Raw genomic sequence first — 26,409 nt, 5'->3', positions numbered from 1 at the left:
CCGCTGACATCATTGCTGTCACGTGATTAACCAACCGGTCGTGCTCGTTGAACGTAAGCATTGAGGTATTGTCACCGGGTGGTCATTGGACATTCAGTTTACTTAAACAGTAACTTTACTGTTTCAGTAAACTTTAGTTTGCGAATTGTGAATGCGAAATATTTAAGAAAAGATTTAGCAAAAAAGTGGTATCTGCCTATTTTGCATAGCTTGCTAAGGCAATTTGAATGTGAGTGACTAATACTACGCCTTTAAAGTGATATCAGTAACTTTTTTCCCTCAGTATTTAGTAGATACCATCTTTTATACCTTAGCAAAGCAGCATATTTGATGATGTAGCAGTTTATTGTAAAAGAGTACTAAAATCAGGGTTCATACTCTATTTGGATAAAACAATTCCATGACTTTTCCAAAACTTTTTCATGACTTCATAAAAATGTTCATGACCTTGTTACATGAAGAGAACAGCACTATTTCATATCAAACTCGTCAATTTTTGAAAATGAGCGTTAGCAAAACTTCTACATGCCACTACCCCATTAAAGCAATTACTTGTGATTGAAAAAAAAAAATTCCGTTTACACCAAAAAAGTTAAACTATTCTTCTTTGTCTTCATCATACAAATTTAAGTAAAGTGAAACTACAGTGAATGGAATATAATTATGCTAATATTTTTTCTATTAACAGGCAGAATGATAATGAATGGGACAAAGATTGAATGCGCCACTACTAAGTTTCAATAAATTTGCTTCAAAAAATGACTTTTATTGTCAACAGTTTATTTAATCATCCACATAACTTGACAGTATTTTGGTTCTTTAAAGTAAGATAGAATACTTTCCGTCACTCACACTGAAAAAGAAAAATATTAGCTTGAAATTGATACCAAATTCAGTTTAATTGGTTGAAAAATAAAGAAATTAGAGAGATTTTCTGAATTCATGCCAAAACGGTGACTCCAAAAAATGATCAAAAAACTAATTTTTGAAAAAAATCTCCAAAGAACGCAATTTGCATTCAAAAAACCTTAAAAAAAAATTAATTTGGGCTTTTCTTGTAAGATATCTATTCGTAAAAAAAATAATGGAAAAAATCGGAGACATGATGGTACGACCGACTGTTTAATTTAGGCGATTTGACGTGGAATGATCCTACTATATCCTCAAATATAATGGGAGAGGAAGGGGGTTATACAATTCTGCCGTGTGCAGGTAAACGGCAGCATCTGCAGAAATTAGTTTTCAAGATATTTGAAGAAATGTGTGTCCGATTCAATGCTAACAAATAGGAAAATATTGGAGTAAGACGGGGTTTTTTTCAGTGGAAACCAAATAAGCGAGCTTCTTTATCTTTACTAATAATAAAGCTGAAAATCTCTCTGTCCGGAGGATGTTTGGATGTCTGTAGGATGTCTGTGACGCGCATAGCGCCTAAACCCTGCGGCCAATTTTCATGAAATTTGGCACAAAGTTAGTATGTAGCATGGGGGTGTGCACCTCGAAGCGATGTTTCGAATATTCAATGTGGTTCTTTTTCTATTCCAATTTTAAGAAAAAAAACATCATAAGATGGACGAGTCAATTACGAAATTATCATAACGTGGAACCGTAACGTGGGCACTAGCCAATTGGCGAGATATGAAATGATCATAACGTGGAACCGTAAGATGGGTACAAGGCGACTGGCGAGAAAATTCACCATACATTATTTGCTTGTAAATATACAGGCGAACCAAAAGACCTTTTGATTTTTCTATTACGGGCAAAGCCGTGCGGGTATCACTAGTGTACAATAAAGATAACGTACAAAAGATGACAAAAAATAATAATTTGCAGTTACTGCCCTTTACCTGCAAGCGGCAGAGAACGCACACGAAATGAAAAGAACTTTGTAGCAGAGGATAAGAAGTGTGAAGGTCACCTGAAGAGCACGACGAAGCCGTACATCTCGATGATCATGCCGACGACGGGGAATCCGAAGAGCACGATGAAGATCCCGCCGAAGAAGGCCACGGATCCGCGGATCTTGTGCCTCTGGAAGAAGAACCGGAACGTCCTCTCCAAGCCGATGACGAACGCCAAACCGCACAGGAACAAGATCTGGAAAAGGGGGTTCATTGAGAAGGAATACTAATGGAGGGAGCCATGGCAAATGCCACAGTGAAATAAGCTTGGGACCCAATGTTTCCCAGGTCAGGTGACTTGTTTGGCTGGGAAGCAGGGTTTAAGCTGGGTTCAAAAGTTCTTTAGCATAAAAGCTAAAATTGTGGGAAAAGTTTTAGCAAAATGCTGAAGTGTTACACATTCGCATATCTTTCTAAATGTCTCAGTGTTTCCATCTCCAGTTCAAAATAAAATCCTTTTTCATCTCTATGGCATACTTAAAGAAATAAGTACAGCAGCTATTTTTTTTAACGTAAAATGAAAAAAAAAAAAAACTACAGATTTGGGTTTTAGAACCTTGCACTCTCTTCCTCCTAATAATGCAGCTATTGAGAGTTAGTTACTATCTATGCTATTGAGAAGGACATAATGCCGGAAGACTAAGTGTTGGTGACTTCATAGTAATTTTAAAATCTTAGCTTAAGATTTAAAAAAGATAAAGTTGACTATCGTCATGCTGCTTCCTCTCTTGGATTATACATTGTTTCTCTCTCTCTCTCTCTTTTTTAAATAATTTATTTTTTGTTTGAGCAAAAAAGCGAAAATGCTTTACTTTGTTTGCGCAACTGAGATAGTGTTTTCGCATTTTGCGAAAAATGCGACCGTAGCGGAAACCCTGCTGGGAAGATGTCGCATTTTGGCACGTAATCGCTCTTTTAGCATTAAATATATTTCAGACGGCGCTTATTATGAAGTCGGGGCTACAAATCAGACTCCAACTCCTTTACCGCATAATAAATAATTAAATAAATAAAGGATACAAATACAGGCCTATTATTCACATTCCCTCTCCCCATTTCTTTCTGGATTTTAAAATATAACGTAACTGCATCTTTCATGTATTTTGATGTTTATTCCCTGAAATGACGGGCATGTACACATAGTTTAAAGTGTTTCTGTTATTGACTGAAAATTTACGGATTCATATGTATTGTAATCAATGTTTTGAAATGATTTCATACGCAGGCATACTAGTATTTAAATTAAAGCATAAAAATAGCGAATCTTTATTCTTGCGCATCTGCTGCTCACGGGAGCTTGGCGAGAAGATACTCGCCAACAAAGCAAATCTACACAAAATGCTTAAGAGCCGTTAAAATAATGACTAGTTAAGTAAAAAGTGTTTTTATGGAACTAAAATGTTATTTGCACTCAAGATATACAATGTTTTATAACTTTTATTGGTAAAATAAGTACAAAAATTAAAAAATTATAGACAACTGTGGAATATGTACTCGTTGAATGCATGTAAATGTTATTTTTCCTTTACTTAGAAATGGTGTGGCTTTTCCCTCACAGTTTACAATGCAAGAATACTGCACTATTACTATAAACCTAATTTTTCCCTTCTACAGTTAAAGGTTGTTATCATGTATGGCTTCAGCTAATGAAAACTTCTTCAGCGGTTACGGTCAACTCGAAATTGCTCCCCAAGTCACATGGTACTGTTGCCGTATCGGGATAGTAGGGTTGCACTCTCTCCATCTATTCCTTCTCAATGCTCTTGTTGTAAGTAGTGATGTGGATCGGGTAAATACCCAGCGGGCAGGTAAATATTTTTTGGATATTTACCCAAGGCCTGCGTAAATACCCAAAAACTGGGAATTTTACAAACAAATGCAAAAAGTGAATGGGATTTTTTTTTTATTTTTAAATCTAAATATCAAATAATTGGTAAAACTGATACATATATAGGTATTACAGTTTATAATATTTTTTATTGAAAGACTTGATGAAAATATGAGAGAAACATATCATATATCAGGGCCCAATACAGGCTGATTTTGCTACCGATTATCGGTACCTTCACAAAAATCTTGTCTTGAAATCGGTACTTTCACAAAAATCAAGTAACAAAATCAGTAGCTTCACAAGAACATCGAAAATTTCACAAAAATTCGCATTTTAAAATATAAAATTTGTTTCTCTGCTTAAAACAAAATTTACTCATAAAATAAAATTATAAGCAGGTTTATATGAACAATCGCTTAAATAGAAAACTGTTTGTAGTATTTTAACTAATTTTTAACTGTTTCTCGCCAATGTATTGATTCAATATTATCGCAATCTTTCAACATCTGTTTAGGAAACCGTTTTTCTCATGATTTCCTATATTGTACACAGTACATAGCCCATTAAGCTCAAATTACAATGGTGTTTTTCGTACTTCTTAGGTTTTTAGCTCCCCCCCCTCCTCCACAAAAAACGAAATCTGTTAAAAATAATACTAGATGACATTTACACTTTTCGAAATAAAATTTCACTTGTTCTACTTCTCTTTTACAAAAATTAGGATGCCTCTAAAATTTCACAAAAACAATGCTGATAAAAAAAAAATTCACAAAAATAGAGTGATGCAATACTTTCACTGTAGGTAGCGAGAAAAAAATCCCGGATCGACCCCTGGGATATTTACTTGGTATTTACCCAAGGCCTGGGTAAATACCCAAAAACTGGGTATTTTACAAACAAATGCAAAAAGTGAATGGGATTTTTTTTTTAAATCTAAATATGAAATAATTGGTAAAACTGATACATGCATATGTATTACACAGTTTATTATATTTTTTATTGAAAGACTTGATGAAAATATGAAAGAAACATATCGTATATATGAGATGCAGAATACGCCTGAACACTGGAACTAGGTTTGCAGGAAATTTCTGCAAAAAACATATGTAAATGAATAGTAATAATAAATTGAGCGACATTTCGTTACATTTTGATGTCATGCAGGGACATATTACCGAGTTATAAAAGACTAGGACCTTAAAAAATTGATGTGTCCTTTTTTTTTTTTTTAACCAGTTAAGCTTTTTACTTTTTGTAGAATGGCTTTTTACATCTGAAATTTGGCTATCAACATTGATTAGGCATAATACATTTAATGTAAATATATTAGATTGCTAAGTTGTTTCACACAATAGTTCTTTAAATATGTGATCAAAATACAATTTTTGGGCAAAAATGTATTGTTTTGTATACATAGTTTATATGTATACCAAACATATGTTTATATGTTTTGTATACCTATATATAAACATATGTTTATATATAGGTATTATATGTATACATTGTAGAATACATACAGAAAAGTTGTTGATATTTTAGTTGAATATAAATTTTTGAAATAAATATCCAGGTAAATACCCATTTTGGGTATTTACCCGGGAGTATACCCTGGGTATTTACCCCTAAAAATAAATACCCAGGTATTTTACATCACTAGTTCTATGTAACATACATTTGGTCGGTCAAAAGCAAAAAGAGCTGAACAGGGCCGTCGAGAGGGGGGGGGGCAAGCCTATGCATTGCACAGGGGCCCGTGAGACGTTGGGGGGGGCCGTGAAGCGGGACCAAAAAAAAAAAAAAACGTTAAAAATTAATTTTTGAGTTGGCTATTCTGAAGTTAACATGGCAAGAGGACGCTTAAGTTTCAGCATTCCAAGCGAGAAATTCTACTTATCCCTTTTTCAGGACCCACTGTCGGCGCATCTCTTCAGGGTTCGACTATCTAATAGTGAGGCCCAAGGCCCACTACGCTTTGGAGGCCCCCTTCTGTATTCTATCACAACTTCCCAAGGGTCCCTAATCTGGGCAAGTCACTAATGGCATAGGAACAGGTGAGCCTCGGGTGTGATGCGACATATTCTATCACATTAAGCCAACCTAAAATAATGTTAAAATAACGTTTAACATTTATTTTAAAAAAATTTTTTATTTTTTCACAAAAATACATGATGTTTTTAATGCTATGCATAAGTTTTAAAAAAAAATTGGGGCCCCAGGCCCAGGCCTGGTTGGCATGCGTGTTAATCAGGCCCTGCATCTCTTATGTATTGGAGCTTTAATTTAAACGGGAGAGAAAAGGGGGAAAAGTCGACCTTATGTCACAATCTTTCATTAGTTTACAATAGTAGCGCACAGGGCCTGACGAAAGTCAGTTGGGGCCCCGATGCAACTCTGGGGGCCCTCTCCCCTACAGTTTCCATTTCTCTGATAGCCCCACATCACGCATCCGTAAACTTTGTGTTTCAGTGAACGTTTTTTTTATAAGTGCTGGATTTATCTTTTTTTTCGGGGGGGGGGGGGGGGGGGGAGGCTGTTCAGAATCTTATCACAGTTTTGTATTAGTAAAACACAGAGAACACTCTAAATATCAAATCGAAACCACATTGGAAAGAAAAAAATGTTTACCTGATTGAAGAGGGAATGTTAGAATCTTTTCACTGAAGAGTGATCGAAGTATCCATATAACGAAGTCGCAAGGGACTTTTGAAAATGTTCGTTATATAGAAACTTCACAAAAGAGAAAATCGTAAATTTCTATGCCTAATTTACGGCTCGATTACGGCCTAATTACGGGCTCGAGAAGCCAGTTTGGAAAACTATTTGCTGCATTTAATTTCATGTTTGTATGCAAGAAAAAGTTTTTTTTAGAAAATCCACATTGAGTCCAAATGCTGTTCATTAATGAATACCGTAGGTTATGCTGCATTAACTTATGCACTATATGACGCACTTTCTAAATTCAAATGTGTATAACACCTTAAGTAGTTCAGACTCTCCCATGACAGAGCTTAAGCTGGACATCGTTTTTGGTGGTTGCAAGCCAACAAACTGAGTTTTTCTATTGAACATTTTATATATACTTTTGGAACAGTTTATCTATTTACATTCCATTTATTTTTCTTTTTTTAACTTTCATTACCATGCGATAATCCCCTAACCCCGACAAAAACGTATTTTCGTCCTTGTTATAGTTATGTTGCGGTCCGTCACCGAACCTTTATGGTTTGCGGCTGCAGCTGTAACCCACAAAAAAAAAAAAACTAAGTTGGAAACCTCTTGAAAAACAAGACGTATTACTAATCAATTTTTATTCACACGAAAACATTCTGTAAAACATTATTTTCTTTTATATCTACAGAGAATATTTCGCTATTTATGTGAAAACAAAGCATAATAGCGGAAAGTTGAATCAAAGGTTGGGGGGGGCGGGGCAAAAAAAAGTTGCTGTGGTGACCATAGGGGGGGGGGGGCCCAAAAGAAAGTTGCGTAGGGGCCCATAAATCCTGTCGACGGCCCTGCAGCTGAAAGTTTTCAGCCCGACTCGTAATTTGTTTCAGTAGAGAACCTCGTACGGAACCAGAACTTTCTTTTCAACTGGCCAACTGTAGAATTTTTATTTCAGAAAGAGCCAAACAGCATACAGCAGAATACCTTCATAACGCTGACCTATGTAACGCAATTCCCTTTAAACCGCACAGCTTTCCAGAAAAGAACAATTGGTTTTGATGTTTAAAAAGTCCTTCTGTTTTGATTTGCAAACATAAAAATTGTCAGGCAAATTAAATTTTGAAACACTTTTTCATCTTTCCATTTTAATTCAAAGCTTTTAAATGAAAATTAGTTCTCACAGTAAACAGAAAATACCAGATGGCTCTTGAAGAGGCAGCAAACCATGAAGCTAGCAGAAGTGCAGGATAATTCACTTTCTTTCGATTGTGAAACATATTTATTTGTGAATGACTAATTCTAACATTGGTGTTTTAATACTCATCGCAGATAAAACTCATTCTGAAGTGCTAATATACAGATATATTCTGAATATTAGTTTCAAAATTTGCAAAATGATCTATATAACGCAAAAGCTCTTGTCCCAAGGTGTGCGTTATAACGGTCTTCTACCGTACTATGCTTTTGCTTTTTGTAGTTCAAAAAAAAATTTAATATTTTATAGTAAAGCGGAAACACAATACTACATTTCATGGCCTATTAGCCGAATTTAAGTACAATCTGCATCGCAATGTCTTGCTCCGAAACAATATACATAAAAAAACTTTCCTCTAAAACAATGCATTTTTGTTCCATTCGCTTTGGACAACAATTAAGAAAACAATGAGAAATATTACAAACCAAAATAGTACAAGTGTGGATCTGGAGGAGGGGATCATTGGGGTCACTCTTTTTGTCGGATGTCTTTTCATCCATAAGCTCATTACATTTTGTACTGAAAAGCGCATTCCTTGTAACGCCGAAACCCGTGTCTACAGTAATCTGCAATTTGCTTTTTGACGTTGTTATCATAGACTAATAATAAGAGTAGACCGAGCTTTCCCAGACTTGCTGATGAAAAAATTGGTTCATGGATACATCATGTGACTGGTGGAAGGTTTGGCGAAAGCTTTGGCGGCATGGTTGCTAGATGGCAGAATTATGTACAGTTTGGCACTCGGCATGTATTTTAAGACGTAATGTATTTTCATTATAATTTTTTTTCCCTGGTGCAGAGATTGAACTGTTTTTCTTTTAGTTATGCATTATTTTGACATTAGTAATTAGTTTTTGATCACAGTTTTCAGTCACTTTTATTTCATTTGGAACTGCTACGTCAGCGTTGGCGTGAACGTAATGGCATAAACGTAATGGCGTAAACGTTTTGCGTTAACGCAAAAATGTACATATCGATATCTTAAATTGAAAGTGTAGGTAAAAACCTTACCATTTGCCGATTCTTTTTGGGCGCTTGCATCTTTAATTGCTCAGAGAGTTATTGAAATTGACTAAAGAAAATGCACAGTACTATCTAAACAAAAAACTCACTATATTAACAAAATATTTACAATTTAGAACAACAAATTTACAAATCGGAATCCATAAAAGATCATTCTTCCGTGTTCCATCAATTCTATCTATTTTATTTCTCGCGGGCGTTGATCGTTGCAGACGATGCTAGGATATCCACCAGTCACATGGTTTGGTTTATGAGCAGCAAAAGGGTTGCCATAGCTCGTTCTATTCTTTTTATTAATCCATGGTTGTTATTTCTTAATTTACTTTTCAGCAGAAAGGTATTTATTTATCTTATGACCTTGTTTAATCTGGAAAACTCGATATCTCGAATTTTTTTTTACCGTCCCTTCGACTTCGTGATATCGGGACTACACTGCACTACTAGCTAATTTACGTGATCCCTGTAAATACCACAGAAAAACATCATTGTATCGGATACAATATAAACATATCATATTTATGATAGGTTAGTAAATACATCCTGTAAATATAAAATATACGTTTTTTCATTTGTACGCTTTTTTCATGCAGTCCCTTAAAAAACGTATAAAGGGTGCTTCATTGTGCTTTGAAACTTTCTAAATAATTGAAATATTTTCAGCCCCAAAGCAGAATACTACTAAATTTGCAACGTATGTCGCAGAACAGATGCCTGAGCCCATATAGGGGAGCCTCGAGGCCCCCCCCCCCTAGAAATTAGAACTTCCTTGCTTTTAGTACTTTTTTCTTTGCAAAATGTAAAAACATTTGTTCTCCAGTCATTAATGAATAAGTAATTAACAATGTAAAATTTTAATGACTCTAATCTGTCCTGAAATCTGTTTCCATGAGGAAAATATCTGAGCCCCTCCCCCCTAAAATTTTGCATATGGGCACCCATGGCCTGAGCTGCAGAACAATTCTGTTCAAATGTGAGAGGAAAACTCAGATAATTTTTCTGCAGAAATTCTACAGATTTCTGTGAAATTTTTTCCAACTCATGACAGAATTTTGTACAAATCCTGCAGATTTCTTTAAATTAGAAGAAAATCTAAAATTACGATAATTCGGGGGGATGCTCGCGAAAATGTTGAATTCGAGAAGTCATCTGCAGGAACTTCAGATTTACTTTAAACTCTAAGATATCTGCAGAATTTGTGCAAAGTTCTATCTTGACGGAAGATATTTGTGAAAATCGGCAGTTTCTGCAGAAATTTCATATTTTAAATCTGAAAAGATTCTCATTTTTCTGGCGTTTTTGGTTCTCTTTTCTTTACTTTTCCCAATCGATCTTGAGCACTGCAATTTCCTCCATAAACATATGTTTTGGAAACATGCCAACACTGAAACACGTTCATCGCCGAAAATTGCCTGTCTAGCATGAGATTTCAATCCTTTTGCATCTTGAAAATATTTCAATTATTTAGAAATTTTTGAAGTGTTGTATTATATATTACCCTAACTAGACTGATTTTATTTCTTATTTCATTAATTTATTTATTTATCAACATTATTTTAATTGCTCCTTCATACCAAGTAAAGTAACTCATACCAAGTTAGTAAGTATTTCTTTGTTATCTTTGTTATTTGTTAACTAAAATACGTGGTTTGACACCTAGGTAGTGATGTAAAATACCTGGGTATTTACTTTTACGGGTAAATACCCAGGGTATATACTCGGGTAAATACCCCACTGGGTATTTACCCGAGTGGTATACAGTGGTATACCCCACTGGGTATTTACCCAGGTATTTATTTCAAAAATTTATATTCAACTAAAATACTTTTCTGTACGTTTCCCACGATGTATATATACAGGGTCTATTCCAAAAGTAAAGCAATTATTTTTTTTTTAAAGTAATTTATTGTAGATTTGCACAAACACTTAAAATTTTTCAATGTAATTTCCTTGGGCTTCTGCACATTTCTTCCATCGTCTCTGCCATGACTGGTAAGTGCCCTGAAAGGCGTTTTTGGGGACATTCCCTGAGGTGTTCGTCACGGCTAATTGGATCTCTTCTAGGGATGAAAAATGGGTTCATTTCAGGCCTGCCTTAATCCGAGAGAACAAAAATAAGTCTGTCGGGGCCTTGGTCTAAGGCCGGGGCAACGTCAGGACTATAGGGGGCTGGGACAGTGTTTTCACCTGGTGTTTATTCGCCAGGAACTCGCGGATTCGCAGCGCTTTATGGCAAGGTGCTTTAGCATGAACTTGTAATACATAAATGTATGTATCAGTTTTACCAATTATTTCATATTTAGATTTTAAAAAAAATCCCATTCACTTTTTGCATTTTTTTTGTAAAATACCCAGTTTTTGGGTATTTACCTAAGCCTTGGGTAAATACCCAGGTAAATACCCAAAAAATATTTACCTACCCGCTGGGTATTTACCCGATCCACATCACTACACCTAGGTTTGGGTTTTTATAAAATTTTGTATCTTTGTTCTTTCTATGCATTTTAGAAAGCATATAAAATATTTTTGTAAAATCTCAATTGGTAGAGTTTTAAACAACAGTAGAGTTTTAAAAATTAAAAAAAGAAAAAAACTCTCCTGTATGAAACAATTTTGATTTCGATCTCCCGATTTCTGAAAAAGGTCACATTGGTTGCTTGTGTATACAATGTTTGAAGTACTTGCAGAACAATTTTGGTCAAATGATTTTACGTTGCAGAACATCAAGTATTCCGCTTTGGGTATTTTCAGGTTGCAAAAAGATTGAAAACTCCAACGAGGCAGGCAATTCTGGCGATGGACGTGCTTCATTGTTGACATGTTTCCAAAACATACGTTTCTGGAGGAAATTGCAGTTAAAAAATTAGAATTTAGAGAAAAATAAGGAAGAGGGGAACCAAAACGTTAGAAAAATCAGAATCTTTTCAGATTTGGAATGTGAAATTTCTGCAGAAAATCAGCAGAAACTGCCGATTTTCTACCCTACAAATATCTTCCAACTCGAGATAGAACTTTGCAAATTCTGCAGTTTTCTTTAAGTTCGAAGTACATCAAAAGTTCAAACAGATGATTTATCGAACTCAACATTTTTCACGAGCTTTCCGCCAAATTATCGTCAATTTCTCAAGAATTTTAGATTTTCTTCTAATTTAAAGAAATCTGCAGAATTGGTGCAAAATTTTATCTTGGGTTGAAATAGAAATCTGTTGAATTTCTACAAAAATTTTGTCTGAGTTTTCCTTTTGCAATTGAACAGAATTATTCCGCAGCGCAGGCATGTGTTCTGCGACGTACGTTGCAAATTTAGTAGCAATATGCTTTGGGGAATACGACTAACATAATTTGTACAGTGAAAATATCGTATTTCAAAAAATATATCGTGATATATATTGGCGAACCAAGCGAGCACCTCAATGTAATTACAGTCGAACCTCCGTACATCGAACTTCCACATATCGAAATTTTCTATATATCGAAATCCCAGCAAATTTCAGTGTTCATTACATAGAAAAATTGTTTCTATATATCGAAAAAAATTTATACATCAAAATTTTTTTCCAGACATTGGTAGATTTTTTTTCAACTTTAGACTGTTCGTCTCATGAAAAATGAAGGTTAGGGGAGAAAATGATGTTCACTTACGGTTGCTACGAAACTCATAAGGGATCTAAGGTTGAGAGGTGTGTAGATAGATCGTTGTTCTGTTCTGGAGTTCTTAAATTCCCCCAAGTTTATTTCAAATCTTAGTTTTAATCAGTAGCACTGTAAAATCAGTTTCAAGTTATCCCTTTTGTCTGTTGGTTATCTTTCCTAGTCTTTTTAGCTTCAGTAAAAATCATTCAGATTAAGTAGATTGATTTTTTACTTTTCTCTCGATTGCATTGTCAAAACGAAGATCCCCTCATGTTGTGAATCAAGTTGAACTGCCGAAGAATGAAGATGTATGAAGGCACAAAAATGTAATTTCGGTTAATTTTTCAGTTATTAACTTTCGTTTAATCCGATGCTTGTATAAATTAGAAATTGGGTTTCATGCACGAAAATTAGCTTTAATTTTAATGTTTTAGGAGATATTTATAATAAAATAAAATCGTTTCTATATATCAAAATTTCCACATATCGAATTTTTTTTCCGGCAATTTGCTACTTCGATATATGGAGGTCTGACTGTATCTTGAAATGGAATGAAAGAGATGTAGAATCATCATACTTACGTTTCCCAGCGCCAAGAGCCCCTTATCGAAAATGAAGACGACGCCCAGGAACAGGAAAAACACTCCGAACCCTGTAAGTCCGATGCCAATCTCTGGAAAGGGAAAACAGGTTCGAGTCAAGATCGAGATTCGGAAATTTTTCAAGTTGAGGGGAGCAAATTTATTAGCAACCATCTTTTTTCGTTTGTAGTCTACTTTTTTTCAGCAAACAAAACAGCAAATCCAGGAACTCATTTTATGAGCCCTTCTTGGTGACTTTTACTCCTTGGCCCCAAAAATATTGTCGCCAGGCAGACCTATGTAAAATGTCTGCGAACTCAAACAATTGATCCAAAATTTTCTTTAAAAAACGTAGTATACTTGAATTCTACCCAGGAATCGAAAATTTCATGATATTTTCGAAAATATTCAATATTTTGATATATATGCGATATTTTCAATCAGCAGAAACCTAAGTCTTCAAAATAGTAAATGCATCCGAAATCACTCTGTATTTTCTTATATTATTATTGTAGAGTTAAAATTTATTTTATTATTTACTAGTGGTACCCGCACGGCCTTGCCCGTAATAGAAAAATTAAAAGGTCTTTTGGTTCGCCTGTATATTTACAAATAATGAATGACGATTTTCTCGCCAATTGGCTTGTGCCCATGTTACGGTTCCACGTTATCATAATTTCGTAATCTACTCGTCCATCTTATGATATTTTTGTTCTTAAAACTGGAATAGAAAAAGAACCACATCGAATTTTTGAAAAATCGCTTGCAGGTGCACACCTTCATGCTACAAACTAACTCTGTGCCAAATTTCATGAAAATCGGCCGAACGGTCTAGGCGCTATGCGCTGCACAGACATCCTCCGAACAGACTTTCAGCTTTATTATCAGTAAAGATAAAGATATGTAATGCTTCATTTTACATTTTTATCAATTTTAATGGAGTTAATTTAGCATTAACAGTTTTACTTATTTCTCTTCTGTTAGTTACTGTTACTGTTATATGATTTAAAACTAAAATATGCATTGGTCAGTGTACAGTCATAAGACATTTTTTTTTTTTGTCCAACGTTTAATATTTAATCAGGCACTTTGAATATGAAATAAAATTGTTACATTACAAATAATTTTATGATTATAAAATAAAAAGGAACATTATATTACTTTGTTATATTAATGATAAATTAATACATCATAAAAATATAGTACATAACTTTTTGGTTATTTTTAATAATAAATGAACAGTATTACTATGATTAATTCTGTTTTATATTGAAAATACACCGTATTAAAAAAAAATAAATATCGAAAATATCAAAACATCGTGATATTTTCAAAATAAATATTGAATATATATCGTGATTCATATTATGATATATATCCACCGATATATATCGGCGAACCCTGATACTACTGTAGTGACAACAGCAAAAACTTCCAGCTATTTTTGAGGACAAACCTCCACTATGGGTAGCAATAGAATTATTGCGACACAATCAACAAAATCAAGACATATCCAGGGCCGGATTTGGAAGTGTGGAGGCCCCGGGGCAACGAAGGAGTGGAGGCCCCTAATCAGGGTTCGAAAAGATCATCATATTTTCAAAAATATCCGATACTTTGATAGATATCCGATACAGTAGAAGACCGTTATAACCAGGGCTGTGGAGTCGGAGTCGAAGAGTCGGAGTCGGATAGATTTTGGGGTAAAGGAGTCGGAGTCGGAGTTGTTCAAAAACATGCCGACTCCGACTCCAGGCTTCTTATTTTCTTTCCTTTTCACTGATTCTCCTTGCAATTTTTAAAAACTGACTACCAATTGGTTCGATTACATGTATAAAAAGATACTAATGAGAAAATAACAGCCGTTATGGCAATCAGCTAGCCTGAGTGCTTACCGAACTTTCTGTAGCCGTCCCCTAGTTTGCTTGCTTTTGAACTTAACTAATAGCAACTGTCAGCAAACGATTTTGTTGCCTAACATTTTCAATTAATCACTTTCAAATAAAAATAGAAATACAGTGTTTTGCTCGATCTCAGTTATAAAATAGTAAAAGAAATGTAACAAATTAGTAAGTCGAGGCCCGTAGCTAAGGTTGAAACGTTTAAGGGTGATCGGTAAATTCAAAAAAGTTATGGCGCAAAAGCACGAATTCAAAAGATTCGATGAAATAATCTCATGTTTTTTTTTTCTTTATTAAGACTTATTATTAGTGATTACAACACTCAATAATTGCAGTTAATCTTAAAATCTTCATATTAAGGTTAATCTTAAAGCAGCCAATAAAATGTAAATTAAAAATTTAGCGAAGAAGAAATATAGGTATAGTAAAAGCTATTCGTATAAATTTGTATACCCCCGCATTTTGTGTAAAATTAGCTCCTGACGTATATGTGCCCTATTTTCGCTGAAATTGCATTGATGAAATATAATTAAAAACATATTCGCGAAAATTTTCAGAATTAAAATATTCATATTTTTTTTATAAACTCTGAAATTAACTTTTGGTGTCATCTACCAGATGGGTGTCACCCGGAGCAACCACCCCCTCTCAAGAACTTGGATTTAGAAAAAAAGCTTTTTTTCTCTCAAGTTACAGCTTTCAAAAATTGAAAGCACACGATTTGATCAATATCAATTTGTTAAACATTAAAGGGGGGCAAATTACAGATAATCCTTTTCAAATTTTTTAAAAGGGATTTTTATGTCATCTCACTTTTTAACTCGTAACTATTGGAAAATTTGATTTTTAAATTGTATTTCTAACGTTGTATGCGTCTTAGGTTTACAATAAAAAGCAAAATGCGAAATTTTCATAAAAAGTAATTAATATTTAAATCTTTGTTTAGAGGTTTCCCCCCTTCCCCTGAAGGGAGAGAGGGAGTTGAAAAAATACAAGTAAAAAAATAAAATAAATCCGGAGTCGGAGTCGGAGTTGGAGTCGGAGTCGGGCGTTTCAAAATCCTGGAGTCGGAGTCGGGGTCGGAGTCGGCCATTTTCCTTCCGACTCCGCAGCCCTGGTTATAACGCACACCTTTGGGCCACAGCTTTTGCGTTATATAGGATTTCGCGTTATATAGGTCATTTCACAAATTTTGAAACTAATACTCAGAATATATCTATATATTAGCCCTTCAGAATGAGTTCTATCTGCAATGAATATTAAAGCACCAATATTACAATTAGTTATTCACAAATGAATATGTTTAACAGTCAAAGAAAGTGAATTATCCTGCACTTCTGCTGGCTCCATGGCTTGCATAACAGCTGCATTTTAAAGAGCCATCTGGTATTTTCTGTTTACTATGTGTACTCATTTTAAATTTAAAAGCTTTGAAACAAGATGGAAAGATGAAAAACTTTCAAATTTAATTTGCCTAACCATTTTTATTTTTTCAAAGCAAAACCGAGAGATTTTTCAAGCTTCAAAACCTATTGTTTACTTCTGAAAAGTTGTGCGGTTTATAGAGAATTGCGTTATATAGGTCAGCGTTATAACGGTCTTCTACTGAATATGTATATGTCCAATATTTTCAATCAGCACTTTAATAGTAAATACATCCTGAAGTTAATGCTATTTATTTTTTTATATTATTATTATTATTATAATTTATAGGGGAGAAAAAAACCTAAAATTTGATGACCCGTGCAGGTTAGGGTATTTTGTAAAATTTTATTGTGGGGGCCCCTTTGTTGTGGAGGCCCCGGGCAGCAGCCCCGTATGCCCTCCCTTAAATCCGGCCCTGGACACATTATAGAGAAAAACTGTGTCGATAAAGAAAGCTGCAAAAACAAATCTCAAAACTATGCAAACAGCATTTGCATTTTCTTCTATATTATCTGAGTCTGCTGTCACGATGAGATACAGGCCAAATTTATTTCATCAAGTGCTAATGTCGTGCATTGTTCTTGGGGATGCTTTTTTCCCCCACCTACAGTGATATTTCCAACAGAAACATCATGACCTAAATGCTATGATGATACCAAAAATTACATACTATATTTTTTTAAAACAATGTATAAACAATACGCTATGTATCAATAATATTATTTAATAATTATTATAATAAATATATTAATAATTATTATTTAAGTTTGCTTATTTCTTTAACAGTTTATTCAGTGCATAAAATTATGCCTCTACAAGAAACATTCTTAAAATATGCAGTTACCCACACAAAAGATACTGTCACAATTTAAAAAAAAAATAAAAATAAAAAAAGGAAAATTGGTTCAAATTTATATACTTGAAGTGGAAACAATTTCAAAGTAAATCGCAGAAGTAAACAATAAGAGAAATTTGCTTTGAAAATACAGTACCCGCCGCTAATAAAATCAGCCGTTTTTTAAAAGTTATTGCCTAATATTGAATTGGTAAAAGTAACCTAAAAGTAAACTGAATAAAAGTAAATAAGAACTTGTACTCTCAGTTAATTAATCGCTCATAAATTTCTGAAATACGCGACACATTTATTTTACAGAGACTTTGTCAAAAGTGGTAAAAGCAAAACAAACTAGTATGACCAAAACAAAATCACAATCGTAAAAATGGGCCATTTCAAATATGAAAAGATGTAAAAATATCGGAATTGTCAATTTTGTTACTTTAACTCCTAGCGTCAATGACCACAAACTTTTCCCTTACTTTCAGTAAAATAATTTTTTTCTGATCCCTCTTAGATTTTATTGGATTTTTTTTTTTTTTGTTCCATCCTTTTCTCAGGAAATGTGTGTATCTCAAGGGTGCCCATATATGGGGGCAAGGGCTGCATCTCGCAGGGCTGCAGAAAATGTTTTTACTGCCAACATTTCCCCCAATTTATATGAAAATTTCCCCGATATTTTACAATATGTTTCATGTTTCAGATAAAAATTCATTCATTACTATAGGTATAGATAATTTTGGAAAAAAAAAATCTGCATCTTTAAAACTAATAGAATGAACTGGTAACTTGTAGAACTAGGTATCTAAAAAGTACATAAAGTAAATACATGTATGTTTTAATTAAAATCGACGATCTAATATTTATTATTTCATGTAAATTATTATCCAACAAATAGTTAATGAAAATATAAAGACTGGTGATGCTAAAGAAAACGCATTCAAAAGACACCTGCGAAAAAAATCGAAAAATTAAAAAAAAAAAAAAAATTTAATCTGCAAAATTTCCCCAGATAATTCAAATTTTCCCCGATCCTAGATCGCGGGATCGGACATATTCTGTACCCATGGGATCTCGAGCCCCCCCTTGGAAATTATAATCTCCTTGCTTTTAGAATTTTTTTCTTTGCAAAAATGTAAAAACATTTGTTCTCCAGCTGTTAATGAATAAGTATTTAAAAATGTCAAATTTTAATGACTGTAATCTGTCCTGAAATCTGTTTCAATGGGGAAAATATCCTGCTAAACCATGGTTAAAATTTCTGAGCCCCCCCCCCCTTAAAATTTTGCATATGGGCGCCCATGGTGTATCCCGTTTTTACCAAAAACAAAATGTTTTATTGTTTCTCCAGTGTTTTATGTTTACGTTTCACACTAAATGGTCTATTAGAAAAAAATGCGTTTTTCCAGTTTTTTTGTAATACTAGATGTATTTGGTTTTACGATTTGGTATTTCATAGTAAATTCGTAGTATTTTATTTATTTATTCCAGTGATGTTCAACTTACGGCCCGCGGACCACTTGGGGCCAGCGAAATTCATACATGTGGACCGTTGCATCGAAAAATGTTATCTGTCATTTTTATCCTTACTATCATTTGTTCAACCTTTGTTGTCATGCACTCTGACATTCGTAGATATACTTAAAAAACAAAAAGACATCATATATTCCAACTGAAATATTATTGTCTACATATCGCGAGACGCGAAGTTCCTAATTGGGTATCACTGATAATGTAACAATTAGTGATGTTCTGGATATCCGAGGGAAAATAAAGATCCGTATCCGTTACTTTTTTGACAGATCTTAAACGGATCATTTCTATTCTAAAAATTTTTTAATATTTGAAAAAAAGACTCCAAAATTTCGTTTAAATTAGGTTTTATTCCCTATTTAAATTATAAGGTATCATTTCAGAAGCCAATTTGTACCCCCCCCCCCACCCCAGTTGCAAAAAGGAAAGGGAAATAAGTTTTAAAAGTATGTATCAGTGTTTTTTTTCGTAGCATCGTAGCTCCTAAAGAAATGAACAGATTTTGATGGTTTATTTTTCGTTCAAAAGGTGACTTGATCGAAAATGTTCTTAGCTTGGCCTCGTTTTTTTTGTAGAACTTTAATTACCAGAGATATTATTTAATTACCAGAGATATTATACCAGACATATTCAAGCAATTATCCACACACATTTTCTTAGTGTGTAAATCACGATATCTAGTGAAAAATAAATAATAAAAATCATTCGCCCCCCCCCCCCGCTCCTAGAAAAATGTCAACATCCCCCCCTCATCCCTGGTAACATTAGCAAGCACATAAAAAAAAAACTTAAAAGCAGGTGGCCATCATGTCAATGAACAAGTTTTGTTAATTTTTAGGACACATTTACAAACATTGAAAAAATCTTTGTCAACAAGTAAAACACAAACACAAAACTTTCACAACTTTCCAGCAGATTGATAATAACCGCACATGGCATATTTGTGATCGGAGAGATTTACTGTCTTATTAAATAACGCTCTTACTTTGAAAGTCTGTGATTTCAAACATTTCGGGAATGCACAAGAGACGCTAGGCACCGCTCAAAAAAATACAAAGGATTCATCAACATTAAGGCTAAATAAACTTTAAATCCACGTCACCGACGACAGCTCGCAATGAAGGAAGGTAACAAGGAGGGCGCCATCTTAGCCGTGACATAAACATTCGTCATAGTAGAAGTGCTTTTCATTTTGCGCTTGCAACAATCTGCATGGAGGAGAAAAAAAAGAAGGGATTTATTTTAATTTTTCGTTCCCCCTTTTTTTTTCCAGAATTTTAAAGCTTTCAGAAAAAGGGAAATTCATTAACTATGTAAGGGTCCCGAGGAGCAGGAGGTTAGAAAAATTTCTACATACCCTTACTTGGGGAGGGGGGTAGTCAAACATTTTCTTACGTAATATTTTCCCCAAGTCGAGATTTTAAATTAGAAATCACGCGGTCAAATGGTTTGGCAGTTTGGTAATATATTTGAAAATAAAACTCTTTGAGCTACGTCAGGGGTGTTTAATCCGAAATTTCAGAAAACTTCGAAAATTTTGGGCTGACAACACATTCTAAAAATAAAAAATTATTCAAAAAAGATTAAAAAAAAGAAGTTTTTAAAATGTTTTCCCATGATTTCAATGATTTTTGTATGCATATTTAAAAATGAGTTTTTACAGAGGGGGGAGGGGGATGTCGAGCTTTCTCATACTTTCCGAAAATTTCACTGTCTTCAGAAAATTTTACTGGAGTCCACTTGCACCCCCGATCTACGTCAAACTGGGAGTTTTAGTGTAACTGATCCTTTTCTAAACATTTTATTGTTTCGAAAAACGAAATGTAATCTTACGGAAGAAGAGAGAGAGGTGGGGTTAAAAAAATCGTACGTACCCTTACACGGGGGTAGGGGGGGGGTCAAAAATTGCCAAAATCATCCTTACGTAATTAATGATTGGCCCCTAACTAATCATCCTTACCCTTTTTTTTTCTTTTAAAAATATTTTTTCCTCACTTGAAATTTTGAAAATCATTATAAAAATACTGCAGTAAAAAGGAAAGTATGACATATTTTATTTTTTAATTCTAGTTTTGAAAAAGACATTTCTCGCGCTTTTTTTTTATTAATTCAGCTACTATGCAAAATAAACTTATGCCCCCCCCCCCGTCATACCTGTTTAGAATACGGCAGCAATATCATCATAACGTCGAGTTGAAAGAACTAAAGCCCCCCCCCCCCAGAGAGTAAGAACCCCCTTTAGGCACATCATCGTCGCATGCAATTTATGTCCTTATTTCGAGTACTGTCGTAGAGGAGTTTTGCCTTATAACTTGCTTTGAGGCTTAGTGAATGACAGTCATTTTTCATCGTGTTTGTGGGAAGCTTTCTTTTCTATTCTTCTGATATTACATTACACCACAAACTGTCCGAAGCCGGTAATTTACCCCAAAGAACACACGTGGAATGGAATGTTTCACCTTTTTCTTTAGTGTTGTTAATCACCGCAAGGTAGCGTATTCGAGCTCTGAAGCTGCGAATTGTGGCCTTCTTCAAAAAATAATGTAATGAATAATTTTATATAAAAATTAAAAATAAAAAAAAAACCCGACTGAGTCGCAACTGTAGGATCAAGAGGGAAAATTGAAAATCCTTTTAAAAGGCTTGTTCTATTAAAAATCAATTTCAAGTACTTTATTTGCTAACAAATGGAAACTGGCAACGGATAAAAATTTTAAATCATTGCTTTTCATTTTCTTGTCGGCCAACAATGAATTCGGGGATCAATCGCGTGAATAAAGGCTTAGACGGGGTTACAGTACCTCAAAAATGATGAAACGATCAAAAAAATGTTTATTGCTTATTTCAAAACTAAAAACTATTCTGAACACAGGGGAAAAGTTTCATCGCTTTAGTTCAAATATTTAAAAATTTATGAGTGTTTTTTGGCCATGCTCGCTATGTGTTCTTAGGCAAAAGAAAAACTTTAAATTTCTCTTTCTCGATGATGGTTTTTTTGTGTTTTCATGTCATTAGAATCCTTAAGGATTTTTTTCTATTAAAGATACAGCTTTAAAGTGATACTTTTTGCAATTGGGATAACCTATTTGACAAAACTGCATTGGCTAAGCATTTTATAAATGACTCAAATGTTTAGAGCATGTTAAACCTTTAAAAACCAAATTTTTTTTAAAAAACTTTGATTTTTTACATAATTTTTAGGGACGATTATAGTGATCGTTTAGCAAAAAAATTTTTTTAAATAGTGCAAAAATAAAAAAAGCCCTAAGAATTTTAAAAAATTAAAATTTCCTCAGTTTTTTGAATTTTTTAAAAAATTATTTTCAAAATTTTTAAATTTTGAAATAAATTATTGATTAAGAAATAAATATGCATGTTATGGTTTCAAAGAAACATAAAATTTACCTAAATTTAAGGGTACATACGTACCTACGTACACGTACATACGAGAGAATACGAGAAAACTCGTGGTAATTAACTCGAGAATCGTCGAAATGGATGTTTCGGGTGTCTGTAGGCTCCTAGGCATATATCCACGTGTGGTCGGGTCGAAAAAAAAAACTCAACATTCATTCGGGGGTGAGAAAAATGGAAATGAAGACCGATTTTTGAGTGAAAATATTTTCGCAAATACAATACTTCCTTTTTACTTCCTTTTACAAAAAAGGAAGTATTGTATTCGCGAAAAAATTTTCACTCAAAAATCGCCCTTAATTTCCATTTTGCTCACCCCCAAATGAATGTTGAGTTTTTTTTTTCGATTCGACCACATGCGGAAAAGTGCCTAAGAATGTATAGACACGCGAAATATCCATTTTGACCATCACCGAGGTAATTACAACGACTTTTCTCGTGACGTCTGTATGTATGTGCGTATGTGTATGTGTGTATGTGCGTATGTATCTCGCATAACTTAAAAATGGTATGTCCTAGAAAGTTGAAATTTGGTACATAGACTCGTAGTGGAGTCTAGTTGTGCACCTCCCCTTTTGGTTGCTTTCGGATGTTCCTAAGGGGGTCTTTTGCACCTTTTTGGGGGGAAATCATTGTTAATTTCGATGTAAACTCAAGTGGCGTTATAATTTGTCGGACACTTGGCGATATATCGCCAGTCTTTTGGTCGCCAAGTTTTGTCGCCAACTTGGCGACAAATTTGGCGGAGTTTTCTTTTTTTTTTTTTTGGTTTCAATTTGGCCATTGTTGGTGATATTTAGAGAATAAATATTGAATCACATTAAAATAGCGAATAATGGGGAAATGACATTAAATTGGAGTAAAAGGAAGTCATGTGATGCACACATCAGCTCGTTTGTGAAAGGAAGTAAAAAGCATATGAATGATTTAAAAAAAATGAACAAATCTTAACGATTCAGTATTGAAAACTACGGCTGAAACACGATAGAAATTAAACAAATTTAGAAGTTTTGATATTTTTGAAACGCAATTTTTTTAAAGTTAAAGACCCACTGTAAAACATTTCTTAGGGCATACTTTGTTGAAAAATTTTCGTGCCACTTTCGTTCTAAACTTCTGTTCGAATTCATTTAGGCAAAATATAACTGAACTCCTATTGAATGGATAGAGATTTGAATGCAAAAATATTCCGCCCGAACAGGGACTCGAACCCTGGACCGTTAGGTTAAAAGCCTAACGCTCTACCGACTGAGCTATCCGGGCTCGATGTTACTTGGGTAATAACAAAACAAATTAACAATCAGTGCTTAGTATTCTTAAAAATAATATTTGACTAGAAAAAAAGAATTTTTTCAGCAAAAAGTGTTGGATTCTGATCAGACCGTGAAATTCATTTTCAGAAGTGACGTATCACGAGACTCAATTTTTAGGTTTAATCTAAACCAGCTTTCTAATTAGGAAATTGAAGCGCTTTATAAAAAATAATTCCAAAACTGTCCCCAAAAACAGAGGTTGGAACAAAAAATTTGCTTCTTCTCATAATTTTGAATTTTGAATAGCAAAATGAAAGAAGATAAAACAGTTATGTGGATAAAAAATTTCGGTGAGTGTGATTTCTTGTGCTGCCATCTGTAGTTCTTTTATTCAACTATTTTGATGTTCCGTTAAAAAAAATCGTTTTTTTTTCTCTCCAATCTTTCTCTTTTTTTTTCTTTCTATTAATTTGACTATTAGTTTTTTTTAATGTGAAAATATTTATTCTTTCGAGAAAACCATTGACGAGGGTAACATTAGTTTTTCAGTTAGTGGAAAACAAAAAGTTATTCTTTTATAAATTCATTCATAAAAATAAATAAATACATAAAAGGGAGAAAGAAATGGGGGGGGGGGGACAGCAGAAAATAAGTAACAGAAAGAAAGAAAAATTAATTAAAAAAAACATAGTTACACACTCTAAAAAAATTTGAAAAAATTAAATAAAAAAACATAGTAACACACCCCTAAAAATATTAAAAAAAAAAAAAAAGCAAAATGAATGAATTAAATAAATGAGTATTTAAACCTCTCTTTGCGAAACGAAACGGCGGAAAAAAAAATAAATACTCTAAAAGTGAACGAAGTAAAAAATTAAATAAAAAAATAGTCACACAACGTAAAAAAATTAAATAAAAAAAGCAAAATAAATGAACTAAATAAATGAGTATTTGAACCTCTCTCAGCGAAACGAAACAAATAAATACAGCGGAAAAAAATAAAATAAATACTCTAAAGGTGAACGAAGTAAAAAAAAATGAAAAAATAGATAAAATTTATAAAAACAGAAATTAAAAAGTTCAAAATAAACGGAAATTTAATCATATTCATTCCGATAACGCGTATCAAATCGAGGAGCAGACAATAGGGCCCAATTTTAAAATAGGCAGAGTAGGCAGCTGCCTAGGGCAGCAAATTTTTGCTTTAAACACACATTTTTCAAATGATTTTTTTTTCTTGAAAGTAAAATATTAACATTCTTTCATTTTTCTCAGATGCAATTTTTTCTTGTAATTTAATAATCATTACTTTAACACATCTTATGAAAATCAAATGCTTTTCAATCAAGGTAGTTGATTAATGATCAGCGTAAAATAGTAAGTGAAGACGACAAGCAGGTGTCGATTTTAGAAAGTCGTTGCGGTTATCCACTTTTTTACTTCCTTTTACAAAAAAGGAAGTATTGCATTCGCGAAAAATTTTTCACCCCAAAAATCGGCTTTCATTCCATTTTCCTCATCCCCCAATGAATGGTGAGTTTTTATATCCAACCTGACCACACGTGGATATGTGCCTAGGAACCTACAGACACCCGAAATATCCATTTTGACGATCCCCGATTTAATTACAACGAGTTGCCTCGTGACGTCTGTATGTACGTATGTATGTACGTATAATTAACTCGGGGATCGTCAAAATGGATATTTCGGGTGTCTGTAGGTTCCTAGGCACATATCCACGTGTGGTCAGGTTGGATATAAAAACTCTACATTCATTCAGGGGATGAGGAAAATGGAAATGAAAGCCAATTTTTGGGTGAAATTTTTTTCGCGAATACAATACTTCCTTTTTTGTAAAAGGAAGTAAAAAATCGGATTAAATAACGGCTCCGTAAACGTATCGTTCGGTGCTATAAGGGGCCATTCATTAATTGCGTAAGGGTCCCGAGGGGGAGGGGGCGGGGGTTGGAAAAATCTCTCCTCACTTGGGGGGGGGGGGGGGGTCGAACGATTCTTACGTAATATTTTCCAGTCGATATTTTAAATTAGAAATAGCGAGGTTAAGTGGTTTGGTAGAGGTCCTATATTATTAGCTCCTGGAAGGTAAAAATGCATTAGTATGAGCTGTTTTTTATTTGTTTTTCAAGAATGAATGGTGTAAAATATAATAAAAGAATCACAATGTGTATCTGCATGGTATGTCTTATTTTTAATTAGTATCGCATTATGTACAAAACTTTTTGTCGAAAAACATTTTCTAGATTCCTTTTCTTTATCTTTACAAATAATAAAGCTGAAAATCTCTCTGTCCGGAGGATGTCTGGATCTCTGTGACGCGCATAGCGCCTAGACCGTTCGGCCGATTTTCATGAAATTTGGCACAAAGTTAGTTTATAGCATGGGGTATCCACCTCGAAGCGATTTTTCGAAAATTCGATGTGGTTCTTTTTCTATTCGAATTTCAAGCCCATTTTTCACAGAAATTTAATAAAATGGGAAAGAATTTGTTCTGAAAATTATCTTTCTTTTCTTTACTTCTTTATCTTTCTTCTTTTCTTCTCGTTTTAAATAACAAACCTGAAAGTCTCTCTGTATGGATGTCTGGATCTCTGTGACGCGCATAGCGTCTAGACCGTTCGGCCGATTTTCATGAAATTTGGCAAAAAGTTAGTTTGTAGCATGGGGGTGTGCACCTCAATTTTTCGAAAATTCGATTTTGTTCTTTTTCTATTCCAATTTTAAGAACAAAATTATCATAAGATATACAAGAAAATCACGAAATTATTATAACGTGGAACCGTAACATGGGCACAAGCCAATTGGCGAGAAATTCACCACACATTATTTGTAAATATACAGGCGAACCAAAAGATCTTTTCATTTTTCTATTACGGGCAAAGCCGTGCGGGTACCACTAGTAATAAATATTTCTTTACACCAAAAGGTTTTTAAAGAAAATTCAATAATAGTGAATGTACAAACGATTCCAGTGATGTAAGGTTCGAAATTTTATTATTTTGAAAAACGAAATGGAATCTTACGTAAGATAGAGAGGGGGGGGGGGTTGAAAATAGCCAAAATCATCCTTACGTAATTAATGAACGGCCCCCTAAGCGTTGTTGTTCGGACGCAGCTGACGTGTTGCAACGCGTCACAC

The 26,409-nt window shown here is 34.0% G+C and overlaps 1 protein-coding gene and 1 non-coding gene across 3 annotated transcripts in view; both read right to left on the bottom strand.

The window, feature by feature from the left end:
* LOC129222412 (vesicle transport protein GOT1B-like) overlaps positions 1–19,737 on the bottom strand; it is a 49,281-nt gene extending 29,544 nt beyond the window's left edge. For both annotated transcript variants that reach the window (XM_054856922.1, XM_054856923.1), the window contains exons 1-3: positions 19,571–19,737; positions 12,892–12,983; positions 1,922–2,100 (exon numbers count right to left, since the gene is read on the bottom strand). In XM_054856922.1, the coding sequence (XP_054712897.1) occupies positions 1,922–2,100; positions 12,892–12,983; positions 19,571–19,595 (296 nt within the window). In that variant the 5' untranslated portion in view covers positions 19,596–19,737. The remainder of the gene's footprint in view (positions 1–1,921; positions 2,101–12,891; positions 12,984–19,570) is intronic.
* A 3,452-nt stretch (positions 19,738–23,189) lies between these two features.
* Trnak-uuu (transfer RNA lysine (anticodon UUU)) lies at positions 23,190–23,262 on the bottom strand. The gene has a single exon. It is a non-coding gene; the product is annotated as a tRNA-Lys (tRNA).
* Between the last annotated feature and the right edge of the window lie 3,147 nt (positions 23,263–26,409).

The sequence above is a fragment of the Uloborus diversus genome, chromosome 5 (genome assembly GCF_026930045.1).
Source record: "Uloborus diversus isolate 005 chromosome 5, Udiv.v.3.1, whole genome shotgun sequence".
Lineage (NCBI taxonomy): Eukaryota > Metazoa > Arthropoda > Arachnida > Araneae > Uloboridae > Uloborus > Uloborus diversus.
Note: the sequence above shows the minus strand (reverse complement) of the source record. Positions and strands in the feature narration are given on the sequence as shown.